The 26,414-nt window shown below is 38.7% G+C and overlaps 1 protein-coding gene and 1 pseudogene across 1 annotated transcript; one reads left to right on the top strand and one right to left on the bottom strand.

Annotated features, from left to right (window-relative positions):
- The first annotated feature begins 3,066 nt into the window (after positions 1-3,066).
- Positions 3,067-5,039, top strand: LOC130070677 (C3a anaphylatoxin chemotactic receptor-like; annotated as a pseudogene).
- Positions 5,040-12,595: 7,556 nt separating this feature from the next.
- Positions 12,596-26,351, bottom strand: lin37 (lin-37 DREAM MuvB core complex component). Its single transcript, XM_056235163.1, has 10 exons — positions 26,228-26,351; positions 25,405-25,476; positions 25,235-25,301; positions 23,831-23,881; positions 23,676-23,705; positions 16,570-16,655; positions 15,916-16,073; positions 14,585-14,716; positions 13,048-13,121; positions 12,596-12,940 (listed from the first exon to the last, which is right to left on the bottom strand). Exons 2-10 carry the CDS (start codon positions 25,436-25,438, stop codon positions 12,862-12,864), a joined length of 711 nt encoding a protein of 236 aa, XP_056091138.1. The 5' UTR covers positions 25,439-25,476; positions 26,228-26,351; the 3' UTR covers positions 12,596-12,861.
- Between the last annotated feature and the right edge of the window lie 63 nt (positions 26,352-26,414).

Raw genomic sequence — 26,414 nt, 5'->3', positions numbered from 1 at the left:
TCTTACTCTTGTCTTGTCTAGCAGTGTTCGCCTTGTTGTCTCCTGTCGCCATGCAAATTCCGCAGACCCATGGCTAGTGATGGCCAAATGAAGCGTTTCGAAGCATTATTGCTTTCCGATACAATTGTGTCGAAAATGGTTCATTACTCGAAGCTTCATTCAGATAGAAATTGCAGCACCATCTCCTGGTGAAGTAAATGTAATGCAACAAAGCTGACAACCATAAAATGCCAGTAGGCTTATGTTAACGCCCCGTTTATGACGTGTTTACCGAGGCGATCAAAGCTGAAACAGTGTAGTGCTGTGAAACTCATTTATGTAGGTGAAGTTTACAGACACTGATGAATTTCATGTGTTCACCTTGATAATAAAACATTAAGCATGATGTGTGTGTGTGTGTGTGTGTGTGTGTGTGTGTGTGTGTGTGTGTGTGTGTGTGTGTGTAATTATTTCTTTGCCACTCTCCTCAACAATAACACCAATCCAAACACCGACTACTACAACCCACGGTGTTGCCATGGTTTGGCTTCACCTTTATAAGAAATACAGCCGCCAGGGGCATGTTCAAGATCACAACGGTGCGCAACGTTTTGCTACGGTTTCCGGGTTGAACGTCATGTTTCCTGGAAACGGCGTGCACCGGTGTGCAACGGGGTTTGAGATGCGTTTTCTCTTGTTTGGTGGGCGTGTCAGAACTGCAGTCCAATCAGCAGCAACATGTATATAAAGCACACGGTATTAAAGTGAACTCACACAATGGAAGTAATTTACAAATGTGTTCGATACGCAACAACTAAGGATATCAGAAGACATGTTTGTCATAAGTATTGTAAAAAATATAGGATATCAACATAATGATGTAGTTGTTTATATTTTTAGCTTCATTGCAAGTGTGTGACATTTGGTATAGAAATAAACAATGCATGTAAAGTGCTTTTCCTAAAAATGAGAAAGAAAATATGAACAACAAGAATGTGAGGCTAAATAGATGTGTTTTAGTCTTTATTAGGTAAGATGTGCTTCCATTTCAGTTTCCACAAATCCCTTCACTCGATTGGGATGTTCTCTTGTGTTCTGGGCGGCAAGTGCAGTAACTGTAACATCGGGCATATTTTGTAGTATTAAACATATTTATACCGACTTCATCAGGCTCTGAAAATTCTTCACAAAGAACACAAAAAGCCTTCTCAGCTGCCGTAGTTGCAACTCTTGCGTCATCACAACAGTGAGTTCAACGCATCACCGTTTCTGTTTAAAAAACGTTCTGCAACGTTTTGTCGGCGCTGAACGCAGCCCAGGTTTCAAACCTGTCAACACTGGATTGGGCTGTCAAAGCAGTCAGGTGGTTCACTACAGGAGTGAAGCATTAGGCTTGTTTGAGATGCGCCTTGCCTCGCCTGAAATGTATGCGAGAGTAGGCGGCTGCAGTGAGAGGAGGAGTGAAAAAAGCGCAGGCAAGCCGGACAGATCTCGCTTCTCGCAGTGGATCTGACACCTGTGAGATCAAAGGTGGATATCACGGGATTCACGCTCGTGCATGGTGTTGCTAATAAAGTGGATGCAATTTAAGTTTGGTTGCTTTTATATGAAAATATAATGAACAAGACACCCAAAGTACTTATTTAATTCCATTTTAAATAGGCCTACGTGTTTATCAATAATTTTTTCTTTAATACAGACATGTGTTTTTTTTAATTAAAAAAAATAAAATTACATCACATAGATCGCACTGTCAGAGAGTTTGGGAATATCCACACATAATTTATACACATAAAACATGATGTCAGAGTTTTAAAATCAAACATTTTAAAAGAGAACAATACATCACGGTTGTTTAAACCATTGAGCATTGAGCTGTGCCGTCAGCAAGTCGTTTCCCATCGTGCTTTTGATCAGCGCAGTCGGTGGAGAGCAACTGCGCGCGACTGCAGAATCCGACACGTGCGCCTTGCGGTCGCGAGAGTTTTTTGACATACGTCGGCATGACATCAGAGCAAGGCGGACCGCACTCGGACACATTTCTAACCGGCATGCATCTCGCGCTGATCACCGGTGATCGGTTCTGCGCAGATTTTGCTCATCTCAAACAAGCCTAGTGTGTTTGCTTCAGACGTCATTTTCACGTGACTAATGACGTAATGATACAAGCTCCGAAGCAGTGGTTCATTGCAAGGACCGTTCGAGTTTGAAGCAAGCTTCGGAGCGTCGGTGTCAGACGTAACATCACTACCCATGGCATTTCTTTGCCATTGGCTCATTTTTTAATACTCGAAGTCGATAGCCTTTCTAAGCGAAACCCCATTCATCGTCATCCGACGTAACTCGGAGTGACAACGAAAGGGAACCACATTTTTATAGATTGTCCAGACAACAGGAAAATTAAGTTTCTTTATCCTCAACTAAGGCTGAAAGTCGAATGAACAAGTAAAATTGTTGTTTCAACTTGAAAGCGCAGGTTGAAACAAGTGCACTATATTGTTCACAAGCTTTAACTTCAGTGTATCACGAGAACGAGATTGGCAGGTGAGGTCTCTGTCCTCGAGTTAAAAATAGGCAACAGACGCCCTTCACATCCGCATAAGGAAAGTTCATTTTAATTCATAATGGTTAAATACCAATCTGATCAAATAATTATTTGAATTAATTGTTGCAGTTTTTGCATGGTATAGCATGATTTAGAATCTTAGAATGACAGCAAATTTCAGCCATACTACCTTGCTAATTAAATATCTGGATAAACAATTAACAGGAACACTTGTCTTTGTGTGTTTCTTGACATAAATGTTTCCTTTTTACTTCAGACCAAACATAGCCTAATATTTATGTGACTTCAGTGTAATCACTGAAACATATGCCTAATTGTATGATTCATTGCACATTGGAACTGTTATCCAGAACAACTTACATTGCATTTAAGGTATATACATTTTTATCAGTTTGTGCTTTCAAATTAAATTATAGCACCAGGCTCTGTGTTTGAGCTTCAGGAACATTCTGTGGCAGGAAAGGCTCTGCTGTAATCATTTCATCAAGTCTACTGATGGCCCAACGCATGGCCACTTTCAGTAACAGCAAATCAGTTGGGATGTACATTTCCTGTCTGGTATAAAGCCAACAATCTGTCAGCAAGACTGAGAAGATATTCCAAGACCAAGACTCGGCTTGTCCCAGTGCAACTCAAAAATGGGTAAGAACTGAATAGACCACATGCCGATACAGTGCCTGCTAAAATTAAAATGAGATAATCAATTTTATAATATAATATAATATAATATAATAAAACTATTCTTGATTCTGTATAGAAATGTATCCCATGAATACATTTGCCTCACAGTTTAACAATTACATTTAAAAAAAATTGTTACATTTTACAAAATACACACAATTTGTTACATTTTTATAATTTATAAAAATTATACTATTATTCTTTAAATGAATAAAACTGGACAATTTATAAATCAATATCTAAATTTATTAATTAATTAATAAGCACAAAAGTTAGATTACAGATTTTGGTGCAAACGCCATTGGCTTTGTTTTATCCAAACAATATCTTTGAAATGTAGCCAACTTTGTAATGTTAGACTAAATTGCATTCGGTCATTTTTTCTTAAATCTATTTGCTTTTTTAATTGTGACTGGTATTCTTTATTGCATCTAACCACCTTTACAGTGCAACAAAATCTTTCCTTTATTGCTGCTAATAAGTGCATTTAAAATATATATATATATTTGCCATGTTTTTTAAACTCAGTAAGCCATGTGACTCATTGCTTTGATTCACAATTCGAGTATTGTCTCAATAAAAGTCAAGCGATTAAGAGACGTATTTCCACATTAATGACTTATTGCCACAGTAATGGCCATATAAAGCATTCGGACAATGCCAAAAGTTTCTTATTCAATAGCATGGACAGATTCCTCAAGACAAGACAAAACATGTTTATGTTAATTATCCTTCTTACTTCTCAGTTCTTCAAAAAAGATAGCATTTTTTTGTTCTTCTGCTCCTGTCGATGCATTTCATTTTGTTGCTTTTATTTTCCTTGATCAAGATTTGAGAAGAAAAAAAAAACACATGTTATCACCACATGAAACACCACAATATTAAAATCAGAAACAGACCAAATAACATCCCTCACTTGTGTATTCTCTCCCCCTTTTCATGTCGTAGAAGCCACAAGTTTTGGAACTGAAAACTTGACCGGAGGCACAACAAATGATATCATAATGGAGCCTAAGTTTTTAAGCTTTGGGATCTTTTATATATGCATTTTTACTGCCACCTTTGTAGTTGGTTTCATTGGAAACAGGCTTGTCATATTTCTGACTGGCTGCAGAATGAAGACAATAGTCAACTCTATTTGGTTTCTCAACTTGGCGACTGCAGATTTCATCTTCATATTATCCTTAATCATACAAGTTTCCATTTGTTACTTTTCATTGTGCATGTCCTTAGCGTCTCACATTCATGATGATAACACTAAATGTATTTTTTTCCTTGTAGTTATCAGTCTGGACCGATGTCTGTGCACATGCACATGGTTGTTTGGGCTGAAAATAAAACTCTAGAGCCAGGATCATCTGCATGATCATGTGGGTTTCATCCATCGGCTGCTGCATCCCTTTCTTAATTGTAAATGTGTTTTCTGCTACGTTTCTGGTCACATATGAATTTTTAGCGGGCTTTCTCATCCCTTTCCTGGTCATTGCTTCTTCACACATTGCTATTTGAGTACGAATCAAACACCTCAAAATGGGGAAGCGCCTCAGATCGTACAGGGTCATTATCGCTGTTGTCCTGACTTTTTTCATATGTTGGTTTCCATACCATGTTTGCCGTTTTTGTGCAATAAAAATTGATAACTGGTGTGCCAGTGATGAAGAAGTACTTCTGACAGCAATACAATTCAGTGCCTATCTGTTTTTTTCTAAACAGCTGACTAAACCCCATTCTCTATGTGTTCATGTGTGATGAGTATAAGAAGAAGCTTAAACAGTCTCTACTGCTGGTGCTTGAGATTAGCCTAGAAATCTAGACGCACCCTAGCGGCAGCGAAAATTATTTCGCAGCCAGTGTGGTCTAGCAACTCTCCATAGGCTTTTGAGCTGGAAAACCCAAAAACTGGTCGGGCCAATCACATCGTGTATAGAGTCGGCGGGCGGGCTTAACACAATGACGGCACGGGCACAGTTCATGACGTTCCGCGTGATTTCCCTGCTACTTGAAAACAATGAAGATGCAGCGGTCTTTCGAATCGGCTTTGGCCGGCTAATGGCCGCGACTCTGGAGGACTTGGAGTTAAGAGAACGTCACTTAAGTCATTCTTAAAAAAGGAAGATGTGTTCAGAGTTTTGCTGACCTGATACGGCAAAAGTTTAATATATCAATTAGCACCGCTGGTGGAAAAACGCATGGGACTCACTCATCCACAACCGTTCGTTGCTCTGGTTGGTTGTAGCGTTATCCTATTGTGTGCAGAGGGATTTTGAAAGGTAACCGTTTATCCCGCCCCTCGGATTGAGGCATGTCAATGGAGAGTTCCCAGACCTAACATCTTGATGTAGGTCTGGCATGCCAGGCTAGCTTGAGATGGCATTTGCTGAAGATCATCTGGATTTTAGAGTGAGGCAGAGGACGAGCAGAACAACAAACAACAAGCACGAGGGAGAAATCGAGAGGTCTTGCAAGTCTTCAATTCTCTTGAGAGATGAGATAGCGAGTAGAAAGACAGTGTTCAGAGTGAGAAACTTCTCAGAAACTTGCCCAATAGGTTTGAAGGGAGCCAAGGAAAGGCCTTACTATGGCCAAATCCCAGGCCTGCACCCTCATGTTGACTGCAGGTCTAAGCCTCAAAGTGCCAATGGAGGAAACGGGTAACTAGAGGTTGTCTCCCCAAAGACACACCACGTAAAGGAGTGTGGTAAGCAGCTAAGGCCGCCACATACACCTTTGATGTGCAGGGGGATAGGCCTGCAGAGAATCGCTCCTGCAGGAATTCCACAGGGTTTAGTCAGTCAAATTTAAGACTTTTTAAGACCTTTTTATGACCAATATGATTTAAATTTATGACCTACACGAATTACGAAAAATAACTTCCTTTCAAAAGTTTCATTATTTAAAGGTTCCATTTTCTTAAGAGTAACAAACTGAAGGCTCCCTTTTCCTAAGTATCAATAACACAGGAACAACACTTAACAATTATCACGATAATATATCAGTCAATATAGATAATTATGACGATAAATGTCAAATCTTTATTTCTTTCAAGTTTAAAGGCAGATTTTTGCTCCTAACTGAAAGTTGTAGAAACCAGAGCGTTAATTGTGGTTTTAAACTACTTTTTTTTTGTAAGAACATATCATGACAAACACTTGCCAAACAGGTGAACATTTCACAAATCTGAGGTAGAACATTCAACATTTGTCATTTTTCCTTAACAAAATTAATATCTTTATTGGAAAATGAATTTCTTAGTTTCTGCATGTGCTAATGGGGGATATTGTTTCAAGTCTTGAAACAGGTTTGTGTTGCCTGACTTTGATGGCACGTTTCTTCATGAAATGTATGAAAAACAGTATAGCCTAAATACATTAAATACTGTAATTATATTCCATTAGTCCTTTAATACATTGTCTACATTAATAATTAGGGGTGTAACGATACCCTCATGTGACGATTTGATACATATCACGATACTGAACTCACGATACGATATTATAGTGATACTCCAAGACATATGATAAAAGGTTAACAAAAAATTTACTGTTGATTAAAATGCTAACTTTGATATTATATTGTGGGTTTAAATGAATATGGCTTGGACTCTGTGCTTTTAACCCAAGGACAATGGTGACACCAGAATAAAAATATTCATGCATAATTCCATTATTATGCATTATATTCAACATTATATATAGTAGTTTAATGTAGTACTGACACTAAAACTCTGAAAACTTGAATTTTTTTCTCACACAGTACATTTAGGGGGGGGGGGGGGGGGGGGGGGGGGGCTATCCACGATACGTATTGTTGCATTTTTGTATTGCGATATATTGTGGCACGATATATTGTTACACCCCTTTAATAATATAATACAATAGGCTTTATGCACAGCTTCACTACTTCCTGAACTTCAGCCAGCCCTTTGTTTCCTGTCTGCCATTATTGGACACACTGATTAATCCAGGTGTGCCTGATTATTGTTACTGAGGCCAGGCACACCTGGATTAATCAGTTTGTCCAATAATGACAGACAGGAAACAAAGGGCTGGCTGAAGTTCAGGAAGTAGTGAAGCTGTACATAAAGCCTATAGACCATTTCAAGGACGTAAACAATAACAAACGCGTTGGAATGCTACTGCGCATGTCTGGCCCTGAATCGTTTCCGGTGGCGCCATTTTAGAACCACGGATCTGTGAAAACCATAGGTGAAAACAAGCTCGTACTTTTTAAGTCTAGCAAAAAGGCAAGTTAAAGTATTTCCAAGAAGTGAAAATAAATGATGATTAAAATAATTGATGACCCTTTTAAGACTTTGATGCGTAAACTTTTTACCTGAATAGTCTAACGGATCATCTGATTGCGTGTTGCGGCTGCTTGCGTGTACACGAGAGTCGAGAAATGCGATAAAAGCATATCGCAGTCTGGATGCTTACAATTAATTTCTTAGCGGAAAGGTTGGGAACATTTATTCGTACAATGTGGATGACACCTGTCTTGTTTGTTGCAGATGAAGCAAGTCAAAATAGCGTCAAAAACGTACTTATGGTTTGTCTGACGAGGTTACGAGTGGGCATTTCACTTGCATTGCTGGGTTTGTCAGTCTATCTGCAAATATTCATATTTATCTGTACAGCGCTATTCAAAATACATATCGTTTTACAGCAGCTTTACAGAACATCCATGTATATGAATGCTAAATGTACGCTAGTAAACTAATCGCTATATGCCATTACTCATTTCATACGTTTCCAAGGGTGTGTGTTTAGTTAGGTGAAGTTGTTGCTGTGGAACGGTGTGCGAGGGTTTAAATGTCCTATCTGAGCCATTCATGTGGTCACAAATAAATAGAAGGTGAATGCAATTTAAAGCTGGCTGTCTTTATTTTCTAGTGCCCGTATTAGCCATTTAAGAGAAACATAGATACATGCAGATTAATAATTGTACAATTAAGAATAAAACACACAGAATACACTTTTTAGGTCCTTGAAGGTAAAATGTTCTTTTATGGTTTTCAAATAGTCACATACAGATTTGCTGTGTGTGTGTATGTATATAGGTGAAACTTGAAAAATTAGAATATCATGCAAAAGTTAATTTATTTCAGTAATTCAACTTAAAAGGTGAAACTAATATATTATATAGATTAATTACATGCAAAGTGAGATATTTCAAGCCTTTATTTGTTATAATTTTGATTATGGCTTATGAATTCAAAATTAGAATATTATGAAAATGTTTTCACAATATTATTGACACCTTTTAAGTTGAATTACTGAAATAAATTAACTTTTGCATGATATTCTAATGTTTTGAGTTTCATCTGTAGTAGTCAACATTTGAAGTGGATCAAAGAAGTTAATCAAAGTTGTCCTAAGACAAGAATGGGGTTTGTTCAATATTAATGTATAACTTTGATGAAAGGGTTAGGTCTCCTTCAAATGTTGACTACTGCATTTATTCATAAATACATAAACAAAAGAAACATCCTCTAAGTTTCAACAGCTTTTATTTTCAGCCAATTTCTTATTATGTGTAAATACTTGTATGAACAAAATGCTTCAACAACTGAGACAACAACATAAAACATTTCACAGAATGTTTTTGTTTTTTTTACAAACAGAAATGGAGTTATGAGTCTCTGAACAAAGGGGGTCAATATCAATCCTCAAGTTTTCCAAAACATCTGGGGCTTCATACAGTGTGTGCAGAATTATTAGGCAAGTTGATTTTCTGATCATATTTTTTTTATCAATTTTATCAATTCCAAACCACATTAATCTTAATAACTACTATTCATTTTGTATTTAATCATTTACAAGTGATATATAATTGTTTATGAAGGCAGGAAATGAAAAACGCCTTATATTCAGGGTGTGCATAATTAGGCATGTTTTCTTTTACAGATAAAATAAGCCAAAAAAGAGAGGTAAAGAATCCTTAAAAATGACCCCCACTTAATAAGAATCACTAGCTGAAGTGTAGTAGAATACATGATCTTCCAGAATCTGACAGTAACTTTTGGGAGTTAATTTTTAGTCCATCTCTGCAAAACGGACTTCAGGGTAGGAGATGGACTAAAAATTAACTCCCAAAACTTACTGCCAGATTCTGGAAGATGAATTCTTCAAACAGTGGTACAAGAGGATGTGGTGCTGGTCCGTCAAGAGTCACTCTCGATCTGTCTGTCTATAGGGCCTATAAAAAAAAACAGTCTTCATGTATTTTACCAACTTCAGCTTGTGATTCTTATTAAGAGGGCATCATTTTTTAGGATTCTTTACCTACCCTAAGTCTCTGAGATCCTGATATCTTGCTCTTCTGGAGACTCCAGGTTGCAGTTCTGGAAAATGGCGGCGCTGGAGACTAAATAGTTCCTGATGGTTTCACGCTTAATTCTTCACGTTAATTATTTTACAGCTAACATGCGTATTTTCTTCTCCACCTGTTTTCCTCTGACCCAATGAGCATTTCACTGTCCAATGGGTCAAGCCTTAACTGCAATTCCTAGTATTGCATCCTTCTCATGGGCATTTAAAAATTTGTGACTTTTCAGTCTGAGTTAAATCTCTTTTTTTTGGCTTATTTTATCTGTAAAAGAAAACATGCCTAATAATTATCCATTATTATCCACTATATCAAACCTACTATCAAATCCACCTATCAAAAACTATATATAGTTTTTGATAGGTCACATGTGGTTTGGCACTGCAGGACGATCAGCTGTCTTCCTGTAGCAGTGTTAAGCGTCTTAAATTACAGATGATGGCTTTCCTATTGAAGACAAAAGTAGAAACAATTATTTTACTTAATCTGGTTAATGCACAATATGTAAAAAAAAAAAAATGCTATTATTGTGTAATACATCAGTAAATGTTGGAATTAACATTAGCCAAGCTTAATAAGTGATGACAAAATGTTTACCTTTACCTTTTGTAAACTACTGCAGTTAGCTGTTGCACACAATTCTGCAGTTGTCAACTGACTAGACAGCTTGACAACAAAAGTAAACTCCTAACTTACTTAATTACAGCCCACAGAACATTTAGAAGAAAAAAAAAGGAAATAAAAACTTGCCCCTTTTCACTACGCACGCGTCAAAATGCTAGGTGCATAATATGTAAACAATTACGGTCGGACCAACAGTGCTAGCTTAAATTATGCTGTATCATACTTAAACAGTTAAAGTAGAGAAATACAAATAATCCAATGAAAAAAATAAGTATTTTACTTACCAGAATCGTGTACCAAATGTGTACACTGGATATTGTTGCTCAGTATCCATTCTTCTCACTGCTGCAATCCAGGAGCGAATTCATATCGAAAATCTAAACGCTTTGATTTCCGAGAGCAAGTTAGTTCCGGGCCTGAGAGAACATCCAACCACTGAACAATATGCTCCTAATTTTAATTTTGACATGTTTTATTCGCATGAATAAGAAAATTATCGCACAATTGCCGTATATAAAGAGTAAATAAAGCGCATCCCGCCGTTTTTTCGAATGTGTGCGCTAACTAACCGGAAACTTCTGAGGGCCAAACACGTCACTTCCTTCCATCTACAAATAGCCGTTGAAATGGTCTATTCAATATGTATATCCCACATGGTGCAGTTAATATTACTAAACTAACTTTACAGTAAATCCATGGTAAATGATGGCAATTTGTAGACGGAAAAGCTTTCTGACTGTATCGTTGCGCACAGTGTTTCTCCTGTTTGTCAGCGCTGTTTCATCTGCCTTTAAACTGGTTTAAATTACTGAGACATTTGTGTTCTTCGCTGAATTCAAGCGCTTCTCACTGGATCTCGTGAGCGAGACGATCAGAGTAAACGCGTCTGCTCTCGTGCAGCTCACGCTGCGGGCTGCCGTTTGGACTTTGAGCCGAGCGGATAAACAGTCCGTGAGGCGCGCGCGGTTCAAATGATTTCGTTCCGCTTTTTGGCGCATAAACATTATCGAACATTTATCGAACTCTTGATATCGTTTTATAGAGAAAAAATTATATCGCGATAATAAATGAATGAGCATATCAATTAAGACTTGGCTAAATGTAATTTATGACCTTGTATGGAAAATCCGGACGTTTTTATGACTTTTTATGGCCTAAAATTCTTATTATTAAATTTAAGACGTTTTATGACTTTTTATGACTCCGGGGAAACCCTGATTCCAGTACGGCACCCACTGGGCAGTTAACTGGATCCAGCAGGTGATTTCCGCACCATGAAGTGAATACTCTCTTCTTCAAAGCATAGAGTTTCCTCGTGGACGGAGCTCTGGAGTCGAGGATGGTCTCAACAACCTCGGTTGAGAAACCTGAACTTATGAGCTAGGCCAAGTGAACAGTTTCCATAACTCTGGATGGGGGTGAAGGATTGACCCCTTTGCCTGAGAAAGAAGGTCCCTCTTGAGCGTAATCTCTAGAGGAGAGCCGTTGAAGAGAGATACAAGATCGTAGAACCACACTCGGGCCGGCCAGAACGGGGCTACTAGCAGAAGACAGACTCCTCTCCAGAACTCCTGATCGGGGGAAAGGCGTACAGACTTCGGCCATGTCTGTACCATGGCGTCCAGTCTAAGAGGAGCGGGATGAGTGAGGGAGAACCACAGTGGACAATGTGTCATCTCTAGAGGTGCGAAGAGATTTACTTCCGCTTGGGGGAAAGGCGTACAGACGTAGCCTCTGCCATGTCTGTACCATGGCGTCCAGTCCAGTCTAAGAGGAGCTGGATGAGTGAGGGAGAACCACAGTGGACAATGTGTCATCTCTAGAGATGTGAAAAGATCTACTTCCGCTAGGCCGAAATTCTCCTAATAGAGGTCCGCCACCTCGGGGTGGAGTCTCAATTCCTAGGGCCTCAGCCCCTGCCTTGACAGGATGTGTGCTCCCTGATTTAGATACCCCGGGATGTATACTGCTCTCAGAGAGAGCAGCTTCCCTTGGGCCCACAGGAGGATCTGGTGTGCCAGCTTGAATAAGGGGTAATACCGCAGATCCCCCTGATGGTTTATGTAAGAGATCACAGATCTCAGTCCGCTTCAGGGCCAAAAAGCAGACAAAAGGCACCAGCACCTCCACACCTAACGGATGCCAGAAAAACACAAGACTTTGAGAAAATCACACTCACAATTTGCTTTGCAATTTCCATTATACGCCACTTCGTACCTTTAGCTATTTTGTTCCCTTTATTCTGAATAAAAGCATGTAAACAAGCTTTGAATGGGACTCTTTGGAGTTAAAAATACTGCATAAATGTTTCCCATTGGGTATGCAGTTTCTTTAATGTGCCATCTCAGAATATTACACATGCAAAAATAGGTGATAGACAAACACTGAGCATTGAAGTAGCAAAGGGGTCAAGAACTGTCATAAAGAATTCCTTCAATTTATTTAACAAACACATCAAATTCAGTACTGTAGAGTTATTCGAAACCCATGTGATTTTTTTTTTTTGTATTTAAAGAAAAAAAAAAAGATAAATCCATTTAACTCACATTTTTTATGCTAAAGTTCAGCTCTCAATTCAACATTTTGGTTACAACAACATTTCACTCTCCTTGAAGGCTTCCTGCCTGGATATTTTTGTTTAATTCCTTTAACAGATTTTCTTCAGATGCTCTAGGGATGCATGTGAACTAACGTTCATACATTTCCTTAAGGATTTTTATGCTCTCGCTGTATCTCAGCTGGTTCTTGCTGGAGGCCTCCTTCCACCTAAAACACACATGAAACAAATGATAAAGAACATATGCACAATTTAATTTGTAAATACCCATCCCCCATAAAAGAAGTGGACATGAATGAATGATGAGAAGTTATACTTTTGTCTAATTTTCTTCCAGCGTTTGATGTGACTGTAGATAAGAGGTGAGGTGCCTGCTGCAGTGTCTATGGACTGAAAAAGAAAAAGTCACAAATGGATATGGCCACATGAAGCACACAATTTAGCAACATTAGAGTATTGCAAACTTTAAATAGGACCTGGTATGCCCTTATACAAAGTCTTGATTTTGTTTTGGGGGTCTACAAGAATAGGTTTTCATGGGTGCATGTTGAAAAAACATATTTTATATTGTTGCAGTACCTCTCTACTTAGTCTGTCAGTAATGCTCTGGGGTGTGTTTCCCAAAAGCATCGTTAGTAAACTATGGTCGCAAGTTCCGTCGTTATCAGCATAGTTCAACAAGTCTGTGTTTCCCTAAAAAATAGTTCAAACGAACATTCCCAAACAGCATTGCAGAGTTGTGTGGTTGGAACGACAGCTCTCGACCTGTGGTTAGAAGCATAGTTTCTTGTTTGCATGACATGTGGGCTCAATAAATACTTATCTTGAGCCAAATAAGCACGCTGACATTCAGTACAATCTGTATCTTTTATTTAGAATACATACAAATGCCATTTGCGTCTCTTTGTCAAGAGATTTAAAGAGTCGTTTTTTTAAATAGTGCACATGTGCGAACGTGCTCTACTACGTAAGAACGAGCCTATGATTGAATCTGAAAATAAAGGAAAATAACTGAGAAAAATGAGAATTAGTCCTCAGGTGCCACGTCCATAATTTATAGCAAAACATCTAGCGTTAATTCGACCTCAAACAGATTAATTAAAAGTAGTTATTACTTCACCACCTGCGTGACATCAAGCAACGTGGTTGAACGACCAAAAGCGGCAATGCGGTTTCAGGAAACAATTGTGACTAGCTAGGTGATATCTTCAACGATGCATCGTACTATGGTAGTTAAGCAGCGAGTTATGTCGTTGTACGGGAAACATACCCCTGTTTAGTTCCTGTCTAAATGAAGCCACTCCTTCCGAAAAGCACAGTGTACTCTGATTGGTCGGCTGGACCAGAGTGTATGATTGGTCAACCGCTTCAAGCGGGTTTCGGAAATGTCACGCCCCTTACCATAACCACGAGTTTCACCACACTACTAACGCAACTCAACCAGGCCTCAACCACATTATTTTGCGTATGCCTTGGGTGGGAATTATTTAATTGAGGAATCTCAAGACTGCAATTTAGGTGTTTCAGGGAGTTCAGAATATAGAGAATAACTCCCTTATGAGTGACTTTGTGCTTTATGACTTCATGCTCAAACAGCAACATTACACACTAAAGATACCTGAAAATGTAAAAAAGCATAATAGGTCCTCTTTAAACGATGACAAGACCAATCAATTCAGTAATCAAAAAGGTTTACTTATTACATTCCTAACAAAGATCGTTAAAGGGTTAAGCAGAAGTGTTTGAAGGCAACTTTATCTTCTGTCATTTAACAGTTCCTGTCAAAAGGATTGTTTAAATGCAGAGCCTCAAAGAAAGATAAGCGTTTCCTGTATGCCATGTACATAGCCCACCTGGCTCTCTGCTGGTTTCTCTACAGGTGGAATTCTGAGATTAACAGGTTCACCAGCTGAACCTACTGGACAGGAAACAGGCGGAGGAAGCCTGCACACGTTCTGTCCTTTGCCATTCAGCATGTCAGTCATCTGAAAGAATAAGAATCAAAGAGCAGTTTCCCTCAATTGTGATTGTTGGGGCAAAAAGTACACTATTTTTCAAAGAGGTGAAGCCAAGGACAATCCTTAGTAGTGAAAGGAAGCCAGTGAAATTCAATGGAAAAAGATGAATTTATTTCTCCACTGGGTAATTGAATTCAGAAGGGAGAGTGAAGCCAGATGTTGCAGGATTATTAATAACAACAAGCTTTGAACTTCACAACTAAAAAGGTAACTGAATAGTTATCTAAGATATTATGCTGTAGTGGGCCAAGACATGTTTTTAATTCTTCTTTTGCTCCAAGGACAAACTTCAATTAGAGACGAACGAGGTGAAGGCCAAGTTAAATACAACTCAAGCAGTCTGACATGATTTACAAATATACTGATTTTGTAAAATCAATTATAAATGCTTTTACAGGGATGCCCTTGCAAAGGAAGTCTATAGTGCAACAATAACCCGAATAAACACTAAAATAACCATATGTAAGGGTGCTTGATAACTATCTGTTTACATCAGGGGTCCTTTACTTGACATTAGTCATTAGACTCTATGAGAATTTAAAAAAAATGTTTTTATAGAGATCACTCTCACATAGTTTCTAGCCAAAAGAAATACCGTTTAACTAAAAAAACTTATCTTTCTTGACTGGAGACATTTGAATGACTATTTTAGGTCTCTAGTTACATTTTTGGACATTTCCTTTGTTTCTTGGATCGTGGGAACTTTTTTAAAAGGAACTTCATTGCCAGAATTATATAAACAAATGTTCATCGACCAAGAAAAATAGTCCCACTTCAAAAACTTCTAAACATGATTTAGACAAACATTTTAAACCTACACATTTTTAGTACATAATTTTTGTAAGTGCTCTAATAAAAATATGAACTTCACATTTCACGATTTCCCCAGAAATTACTTTTTCTTTTCTTTTTAGTTATTATTTTAGTTTTATTGTATTTCATTAGTTGTAATGTAAATTATAGTAGTTCATTTAAGCATGATTTTGTTTGTCATTTTTAGTAGCAAATAGCAATGTCAGAGAGAGTTTAGCTTGTATTTAACTTGGAATATGCTGATCTTCAAAGTACAGTCATAAACCAAAATACAAAGGTGTTATTTTGAGTAGTTCAATGATCTGAAAAGGATGTGTATTTAAAATAATTGCGAAGTGAATGCTGGGTGTGACCTCGTCCTCCCCGGAGCTGTGAGGGGGGCTGGGCGCAGTTCTCTCTCGCATAGAGGGGTTGTTTCTCATCCATGCCCGACAAATGGGATACAGCGGCGTGGTAGTGCTGAACTGAGCCAAGTCCACACTGCGGTCAAATAACTTGATAATATACGCATCTGATGGAGAAGATGAGATGTGGAGCACAATAGAAAACAGGAAATGGGTCTTATGAAATGAAGATAAAAAAACAAAAACAAAAACATCCAAATTCCAAATAATTTTCTAAAACTTGACTTGAGATAAAAAAAATTCGCTCAGAATGTTCTCTGATATGAAAACCCAACAGCATCTCAGAAATGATAAAGCATGTTATTTATCTGAAAGATGCAAAGTTACCAATTTACATTTATATCATTAATTTCAAATTGACCTGAATTCATCCTATATCATCATTTACTCTTTCCCTTATTTTGTTACTTTGACTAAATATACATACACACAATTATAAAATAAAGATAAGTGAGCAGCTGCCTGCAACAACAGCTAGTAGATAAGGCAAAATTACTTGCCAATGTGAAAACAAAATTCCCTGGTTTGGCTGTTGCTGAGTGTTAATTTCCCAAAATGAGAGCAGTAAACAAAGCGTAGAGGCTTTTATGATCTAGCAATTACTTTGTTTGTGCTGGTTGGTTTCTGCCAGAGTATCATCCATCTCTTTACGCTTCTTCCTTCTGTGTTGTGGGAATCGTGATGATGGTCTGTGAAAGAAAAAAGAGGCTCTTACAGGAAACTCTACCAAACCATTTAGGAATGAATACTGTTTTGTAAGTATTACTAATGTAAATATTTACAAAGTACCCTCAAATGCTGAAGAGCTTTAAGTGGTTCACAAGCAGCTGGAAGTAAGGCTAGGCGACATATATTGATTGATATATTGCAATGATTTTGCTGCTGATATAAAATTAAAGGGTTTGTTCACACAAAAATGAAAAATTTCCATCAATTACTCTCACTGAGTTTCGTTCATCTTCAAAACAGTAATGAAGATATTTTAATGAAATCTGAGAGATTTCTGTCCCTCCACTGACATTCTACGCAACAACCATTTTGTAGCTTCAAAAAGTTAATTAAGAGATTGTAAAATTAGTTCATATGAATCGAGTGGTTTAGTCAAATTTTTGAATAGACTCAATTGCTTTATATGATGAACAGATTGAATTTAGGCTTTTATTCACATATAAACATTGATCAGCAAACAAACAAAAGCTCAACTGCACTTGCTTGACACGCGAGAACAAACCTCATTGGTTCTTGCTGAAGCTCAAATGTGCTGCGTAACATGAGAATGAACCTCATTGGTTCTTGCAGAAGCTCAAACGTGCTGCGTAACACATGCAGGGCTCTAGAGTGCGACCAATTTGGTCGCATATGCGACCAAAATTTGTAAGGGTGCGACTACATTTTTTCCTAGGTCGCACCAGTGCACCTAACCTTCTCGCATGATCGCATCCGTTGCCTCTCAACAAATGAGTCTTTTGTTCTCCTTGCACGCATGGTTGGATCATATCGTGGTCTAAACCAATCAGAGATAGAGATTGGGCTGGTCTTTGCCTCTGATTGGCTATGGTTCAGATATTCCTGTAGGACTAAAATGCTCCGTGCTGTCTGTGTGATTGAAATAAATTGCGACGTGAGCACCAGAGAATCAGTTACGGCAATCAGCAGCATCAGCTAAATAAACGCAAGAAAACAGACGACGAAGAAACTTTAAAAAATGTAGGCTACTTGAACTAGGTAAAAAATATTGATTTCTCGATTTTAATCGATTCTCATTTTACGAACCGTTGGGCTATGCTGTTTTCAGTTGAAGAATGAATGGAACATTGTAGCGAGCATCCCATCCAATAAATCGCAATAATCTTTGTGCTTTGTTACTATTGATATGAAACAAAGTCTCAGATTTCAAATTAGGTCCACTCCATTTTCTTATGAAATTCAAAAACATAAATAGTGTGTTGTTGGCGCTGTGGCGTGAGATCGCTCTGGCTCAGCTCAGCCCCAGAGAAGCAGCAGCGCGGAGCACACATGATCTTCTCTTCCGCCTTAATAATACCAGTTACAGCGCGAAATAAACATGAACGAGCATCTGAAAGTGTGCTAAAAGATAGAGTACAACTTATCGAAATCCGTATCTTTCACATGGAATCGCTCAATCAGTGTTTCAACCGTGGAAAGACGTCAGTAAAACGCTTGTAAACAATGTCATGTAACGTCACATTTACCTCAGAAAAAACATATCCAGTGACCATAAACTCGTTAGCTAGCTAGAAAATTTAACTCTAGGGAGGAGCATTTTGCCAAATATATGCACCATATTGCATATTCATTATAATTTTTTAATGTTTTTCAATATTTAATGCATGTTGTTTGAAAAAATCTGGCAAGTTTTTATGCAGCCACCATTTAAATGTTTATATTTCATATAACTTTATTATTATAAAAATAAATAAAAGTGTAATTTAAGTGTTTGTGTACAAATCAGGTAATTTTTACATTCAATATTATAGTAGGCTAATGAAGCATAGTAGGCTACAACTGACTCCCAGTTTACAGCATTAGTTAAGAGATTTGTTTTCCTTGAGAAAATTTGCCATGTATTGTACCTGATATTCAAAATAATCCATATTGAATCGAATTGTGGAATTTGTGTCAATACCCTGCCCTAACTTGAACAATGTAAAAACAGCACTTTAAATTTTTTATTTTTTTTAAAGATTAACATTTTTATATACAGTATAATTGTGCTTAAAAAAAATGTATTATTATTATTCTTGTTTAAAAGCATTTACATAATATATATGAATGTATATGGAGCGTGATAAAAAGGTGACCTTGAAATTGTGGCGTTAAAGGCAACGCGAGACGAGGAAAAATTTTAGTGCACCTAAATTTTGTGCTGGTGCACCTAAATAAAAAAGTTAGGCGCACCAGTGCAACCAAGGCAAAAAGTTAGTCTGGAGCCCTGACATGAGAATGAACCTCATTGGTTCTTGCTGAAGCTCAAACGTGCTGCGTAACATGAGAATGAACCTCATTGGTTATTGCGGAAGCTCAAACGTGCTGCGTAACACATGAGAATGAACCTCATTGGTTCTTGCTGAAGCTCAAACGTGCTGCGTAACATGAGAATGAACCTCATTGGTTCTTGCGGAAGCTCAAACGTGCTGCGTAACACATGAGAATGAACCTCATTGGTTCTTGCTGAAGCTCAAACGTGCTGCGTAACACATGAGAATGAACCTCATTGGTTCTTGCTGAAGCTCAAACGTGCTGCGTAACACATGAGAATGAACCTCATTGGTTCTTGCTGAAGCTCAAACGTGCTGCGTAACACATGAGAATGAACCTCATTGGTTCTTGCTGAAGCTCAAACGTGCTGCGTAACATGAGAATGAATCTCATTGGTTCTTGCTGAGGCTCAAACGTGCTGCGTAACATGAGAATGAACCTCATTGGTTCTTGCTGAAGCTCAAACGTGCTGTGTAACATGAGAATGAATCTCATTGGTTCTTGCTGAAGCTCAAACGTGCTGCATAACACGAGAATGAACCTCATTGGTTCTTGCTGAAGCTCAAACGTGCTGCATAACCTGAGAATGAACCTCATTGGTTCTTGCTGAAGCTCAAACGTGCTGCGTAACATGAGAATGAACCTCATTGGTTCTTGTTGAAGCTCAAACGTGCTGCGTAACATGAGAATGAACCTCATTGGTTCTTGCTAAAGCTCAAACGTGCTGTGTAACATGAGAATGAATCTCATTGGTTCTTGCTGAAGCTCAAACGTGCTGCATAACACGAGAATGAACCTCATTGGTTCTTGCTGAAGCTCAAACGTGCTGCATAACCTGAGAATGAACCTCATTGGTTCTTGCTGAAGCTCAAACGTGCTGCGTAACATGAGAATGAACCTCATTGGTTCTTGTTGAAGCTCAAACGTGCTGCGTAACACACGAGAATGAACCTCATTGGTTCTTGCGGAAGCTCAAACGTGCTGCATAACCTGAGAATGAACCTCATTGGTTCTTGCTGAAGCTCAAACGTGCTGCATAACACATGAGAATGAACCTCATTGGTTCTTGCTGAAGCTCAAACGTGCTGCGTAACATGAGAATGAACTTCATTGGTTCTTGCTGAAGCTCAAACGTGCTGCGTAACATGAGAATGAACTTCATTGGTTCTTGCTGAAGCTCAAACGTGCTGCGTAACACACGAGAATGAACCTCATTGGTTCTTGCGGAAGCTCAAACGTGCTGCATAACCTGAGAATGAACCTCATTGGTTCTTGCTGAAGCTCAAACGTGCTGCATAACACATGAGAATGAACCTCATTGGTTCTTGCTGAAGCTCAAACGTGCTGCGTAACATGAGAATGAACCTCATTGGTTCTTGCTGAAGCTCAAACGTGCTGCGTAACATGAGAATGAACCTCATTGGTTCTTGCTGAAGCTCAAACGCGCTGTGTAACACATGAGAATGAACCTCATTGGTTCTTGCTGAAGCTCAAACGTGCTGCATAACCTGAAAATGAACCTCATTGGTTCTTGCTGAAGCTCAAACGTGCTGCATAACACATGAGAATGAACCTCATTGGTTCTTGCTGAAGCTCAAACGTGCTGCATAACCTGAGAATGAACCTCATTGGTTCTTGCTGAAGCTCAAACGTGCTGGGTAACACATAAGAATGAATCTCATTGGTTCTTGCTGAAGCTCAAACGTGCTGCATAACACATGAGAATGAACCTCATTGGTTCTTGCTGAAGCTCAAACGTGCTGCGTAACATGAGAATGAATCTCATTGGTTCTCGCTGAAGCTCAAACGTGCTGCGTAACATGAGAATGAATCTCATTGGTTCTTGCTGATGCTTAAACGTGCTGCGTAACATGAGAATGAGCCTCATTGGTTCTTGCGGAAGCTCAAACGTGCTGCATAACACGAGAATGAACCTCATTGGTTCTTGCGGACGCTCAAACGTGCTGCGTAACATGAGAATGAACCTCATTGGTTCTTGCTGAAGCTCAAACGTGCTGCGTAACATGAGAATGAATCTCATTGGTTCTTGCGGAAGCTCAAACGTGCTGCGTAACACACGAGAATGAACCTCATTGGTTCTTGCTGAAGCTCAAACGTGCTGCGTAACACATGAGAATGAACCTCATTGGTTCTTGCTGAAGCTCAAACGTGCTGCGTAACACACGAGAATGAACCTCATTGGTTCTTGCGGAAGCTCAAACGTGCTGCATAACACGAGAATGAACCTCATTGGTTCTTGCGGAAGCTCAAACGTGCTGCATAACCTGAGAATGAACCTCATTGGTTCTTGCTGAAGCTCAAACGTGCTGCATAACACGAGAATGAACCTCATTGGTTCTTGCGGAAGCTCAAACGTGCTGCATAACCTGAGAATGAACCTCATTGGTTCTTGCTGAAGCTCAAACGTGCTGCATAACCTGAGAATGAACCTCATTGGTTCTTGCTGAAGCTCAAACGTGCTGCGTAACATGAGAATGAATCTCATTGGTTCTTGCGGAAGCTCAAACGTGCTGCGTAACACACGAGAATGAACCTCATTGGTTCTTGCTGAAGCTCAAACGTGCTGCGTAACACATGAGAATGAATCTCATTGGTTCTTGCTGAAGCTCAAACGTGCTGCGTAACACACGAGAATGAACCTCATTGGTTCTTGCGGAAGCTCAAACGTGCTGCATAACACGAGAATGAACCTCATTGGTTCTTGCGGAAGCTCAAACGTGCTGCATAACCTGAGAATGAACCTCATTGGTTCTTGCTGAAGCTCAAACGTGCTGCATAACCTGAGAATGAACCTCATTGGTTCTTGCTAAAGCTCAAATGTGCTGCATAACCTGAGAATGAACCTCATTGGTTCTTGTTGAAGCTCAAACGTGCTGTGTAACATGAGAATGAATCTCATTGGTTCTTGCTGAAGCTCAAACGTGCTGCGTAACCTGAGAATGAACCTCATTGGTTCTTGCTGAAGCTCAAACGTGCTGCGTAACACATGAGAATGAATCTCATTGGTTCTTGCGGAAGCTCAAACGTGCTGCATAACCTGAGAATGAACCTCATTGGTTCTTGCGGAAGCTCAAACGTGCTGCGTAACACATGAGAATGAACCTCATTGGTTCTTGCTGAAGCTCAAACGTGCTGCATAACCTGAGAATGAACCTCATTGGTTCTTGCTGAAGCTCAAACGTGCTGCGTAACATGAGAATGAACCTCATTGGTTCTTGTTGAAGCTCAAACGTGCTGCGTAACACATGAGAATGAACCTCATTGGTTCTTGTTGAAGCTCAAACGTGCTGCGTAACACATGAGAATGAACCTCATTGGTTCTTGCGGAAGCTCAAACGTGCTGCATAACCTGAGAATGAACCTCATTGGTTCTTGCTGAAGCTCAAACGTGCTGCATAACCTGAGAATGAACCTCATTGGTTCTTGCTGAAGCTCAAACGTGCTGCGTAACATGAGAATGAACCTCATTGGTTCTTGTTGAAGCTCAAACGTGCTGCGTAACACGAGAATGAACCTCATTGGTTCTTGCGGAAGCTCAAACGTGCTGCATAACCTGAGAATGAACCTCATTGGTTCTTGCGGAAGCTCAAACGTGCTGCATAACCTGAGAATGAACCTCATTGGTTCTTGCTGAAGCTCAAACGTGCTGCGTAACATGAGAATGAACCTCATTGGTTCTTGCTGAAGCTCAAACGTGCTGCATAACACATGAGAATGAACCTCATTGGTTCTTGCTGAAGCTCAAACGTGCTGTGTAACATGAGAATGAATCTCATTGGTTCTTGCTGAAGCTCAAACGTGCTGCGTAACACATGAGAATGAACCTCATTGGTTCTTGTTGAAGCTCAAACGTGCTGCGTAACACACGAGAATGAACCTCATTGGTTCTTGCGGAAGCTCAAACGTGCTGCATAACCTGAGAATGAACCTCATTGGTTCTTGCTGAAGCTCAAACGTGCTGGGTAACACATAAGAATGAACCTCATTGGTTCTTGCGGAAGCTCAAACGTGCTGTGTAACATGAGAATGAATCTCATTGGTTCTTGCTGAAGCTCAAACGTGCTGTGTAACATGAGAATGAACCTCATTGGTTCTTGCGGAAGCTCAAACGTGCTGCATAACACATGAGAATGAATCTCATTGGTTCTTGCTGAAGCTCAAACGTGCTGCATAACACATGAGAATGAACCTCATTGGTTCTTGCGGAAGCTCAAACGTGCTGTGTAACACGAGAATGAATCTCATTGGTTCTTGCTGAAGCTCAAACGTGCTGCGTAACATGAGAATGAATCTCATTGGTTCTTGCTGAAGCTCAAACGTGCTGCGTAACATGAGAATGAATCTCATTGGTTCTTGCTGAAGCTCAAACGTGCTGCGTAACATGAGAATGAATCTCATTGGTTCTTGCTGAAGCTCAAACGTGCTGCGTAACATGAGAATGAATCTCATTGGTTCTTGCTGAAGCTCAAACGTGCTGCGTAACACATGAGAATGAATCTCATTGGTTCTTGCTGAAGCTCAAACGTGCTGCGTAACACATGAGAATGAACCTCATTGGTTCTTGCGGAAGCTCGAACGTGCTCATGTGCTCATGAACTCTGATTAAAAAGAGAGCAAATTCATAAATATTCAGATACATTGAGAAACATTTTTTAACCATAAAATAATAGCCAGAAGATGGTACTTGCCTTTTCCCTGCAGAAGAAGGTGACAAATCCCTGCAAAAAAAAAAAAAAAAAGTGTGCATTACATGACTGTTAAATTAATCTTAACCATTTACATATTTCTAGCTGGGAGAAGACATTGTTTATAGCAGTAACATAAACATTCTGTATGTGCATACTTGCTCAAAGAGTCTGCCACCATTTTCCCAGAATCCTCTTCATTCTGCTCTCTATGCAGGAAAAGGAAGAAAAAAGCACAGCAGATTATGATGCCAATTTCCCTAAAACAACTGCTCCTTAATTTCTGAAAGCCATTTATTGCCAATATTTACTCAGACACAATTTTCTCTTCCTGAATAATTTATCTGAATACTTTGCAAGGTTCTCAGGGACCAAATTAAAGCATTAGTGCTGATGACCACTAATGTGATTTTTCTTAAAAAACAAAAACATGCTAAGAGAGTATTTCCAGAACATAATTATAGCAGTAAATGATCTCAGACCATCAGGATGGTAACTATTCAAACATCTGAAATACAAATGGACTGTAACAAAGAAATTAATCAATAGTATACCAGGTACTTTTTTGAGCTCAGTAACAGTGGAAAAACATAACCTTTGAAGGACCACAAATGGTAATTATGTTCAGAGAATCCAGACTCGCTAAATCACTTCCAGTCACATTTAGCATATTAGAGCTGGGCGTTTACATTTTACGACGATATAAACAATCAAGAAGCTGAGATTTACTCTATAGCATACACGGATGAGTTAAAACATTATGACCAGTCCCAAGTGAAGCAAATATCATTGATCATCTCCTAACAAGGCCATATTAAGGCCTGGGTAGATTAGATGATAAGCAAACAATTAACGTTGGATGCAGGAGAAATGGGCACGAATAAAGATTTGAGTGACTTTGACATGGGCAAAATTGTTATGGCAGGGCGACTGGGTCAGACTGGGTACTTTTGGCTCATAGGTGTATCGCTTTATGTGAGTATACTGTATGTTTGCAGGTAAGGTTGTAAATACTTATATACAAATGTATATATAGAACTGTACAATAATATAGTTCATATTTTGCAACAATATGTTTGAGTAAAACACTGAGATGAATGATGCATAAACACTGAATATAAAAGTCTAGGCACTTACGATAGTCACTGATACTGTAGATCATACATCGATCATGTTGGCTGTATTTTACATCTTGCAGCACTTAGACAAATTACTGTATATACAGTACACTATTATAACGTTGCACCTGGTTAGTGGTTAAGACACAGGTGCTGGTAAAGGAAGTGCAGTGTCAGCACAGTCAGAACAAACTGCACAGCTGTGCCATTGCTCAAACACAATGCAATCACTAATGTCAAAAAAACAACAAAAGGACACAACATATTTCTGTGGGAGTACTTGTGTGATTATGCTATTAAGTATATGTTGCTAGACATTCTGGATAACTGATAGTTTTCAAAAGTGGACTCATCACTAATGAGCTTTAATTGCCTGAGGTCCATTTGCAGCTTCGTTGTTACATCCTGAAGCTTTCAATGCCCAAGGCACATTAATGCACTAACCTCTCACTGTCACTCCTTTCAACCAGACCTTGCAATACTGCATCAAGGCGGTTTCGAGCCCCAGGATCTGCAAAAGAACCATTTTACCACATAAATGAAATCTTTTTTTTCAGGGACACACCATTTACTAAAACAGAAATGTAACAAGAAACTCTTGTTTGTAACCTCACCTGTTTTTTCAGTCTTGATTTTACAGTGAAGCATTGTGACAGAGTGATCCTCACACAACAGGGATTCTTTACCTGCAATATCATTCAGATGATGATTTAGTGATTTGGTACTTACTTATGACTAATATAATTGAAATGGGTTCAAATAAATTACAATGAAATTAATATAAAATTAAGTGGATGTGCTGCAATTTGATGTGCTATCTTGAGGGCTTATTACAAATGTGAAGCATCTAACGTTACATATAGCCTATATATATATATATATATATATATATATATATTATGTATATATAAAATGTTCCAAACATTGGGACATTTTTGGCACTTTTGGCATTTTGATGCCCCAAGCCCTAGTTAATTTCAGACCCTTCTTTTTTCCATCTTCAATTATTTCAATTATTATTACAACTATTTTAAACAATTATATTTGTATGTATGCGTGTATGTATGTGTGTATATATATATATATATATATATATATATATATGTTTGTGTGTATATATATATATATATATATATATATATATATATATATATATATAGTTACAATTTTTCGGTAAATCAATAGAAAGGTTTGAAAACGGAAAACACAGGGGTCATGAAAACCAATTTAAAAAGCAGTACTATTTTGCTAATCTGCTAAATTACAATGATATAAACAGCTGTCGTTAGCTAGCTAGAAAACCACTTAAATCCCTGATTAACGGCATTTAAACTCTTCACCGACTTCACAAATGACTTAACAAAAACGTAATACAGTAAATAATATAACTTGGGAAGGTAGAAATACTTTATAAACACAAAACAACACGTTACTCACCTTTCAAACCTTAGCAGAGAGACTGACGACGAGACGCCTCTGTCACAATCCGACTTTCCTCTTCCGCGCGCAATGAGATTCCCGGCTCGTCATTGGCTGCAGCGGACGAGAGTGCATCGCTCTTATTGGTTCAAATGGCTGTCGATCACAAAATACTAAACGTGATTGGTTGGTCAGCTATTTTCGA

Source organism: Rhinichthys klamathensis, unplaced genomic scaffold, assembly GCF_029890125.1.
Source record: "Rhinichthys klamathensis goyatoka isolate OS25496 unplaced genomic scaffold, OSU_Roscu_1.1 h1tg000413l_1, whole genome shotgun sequence".
NCBI lineage: Eukaryota > Metazoa > Chordata > Actinopteri > Cypriniformes > Leuciscidae > Rhinichthys > Rhinichthys klamathensis.
The sequence above is the reverse complement of the archived record's forward strand: the minus strand, read 5'-3'. Positions and strand labels throughout refer to the sequence as shown.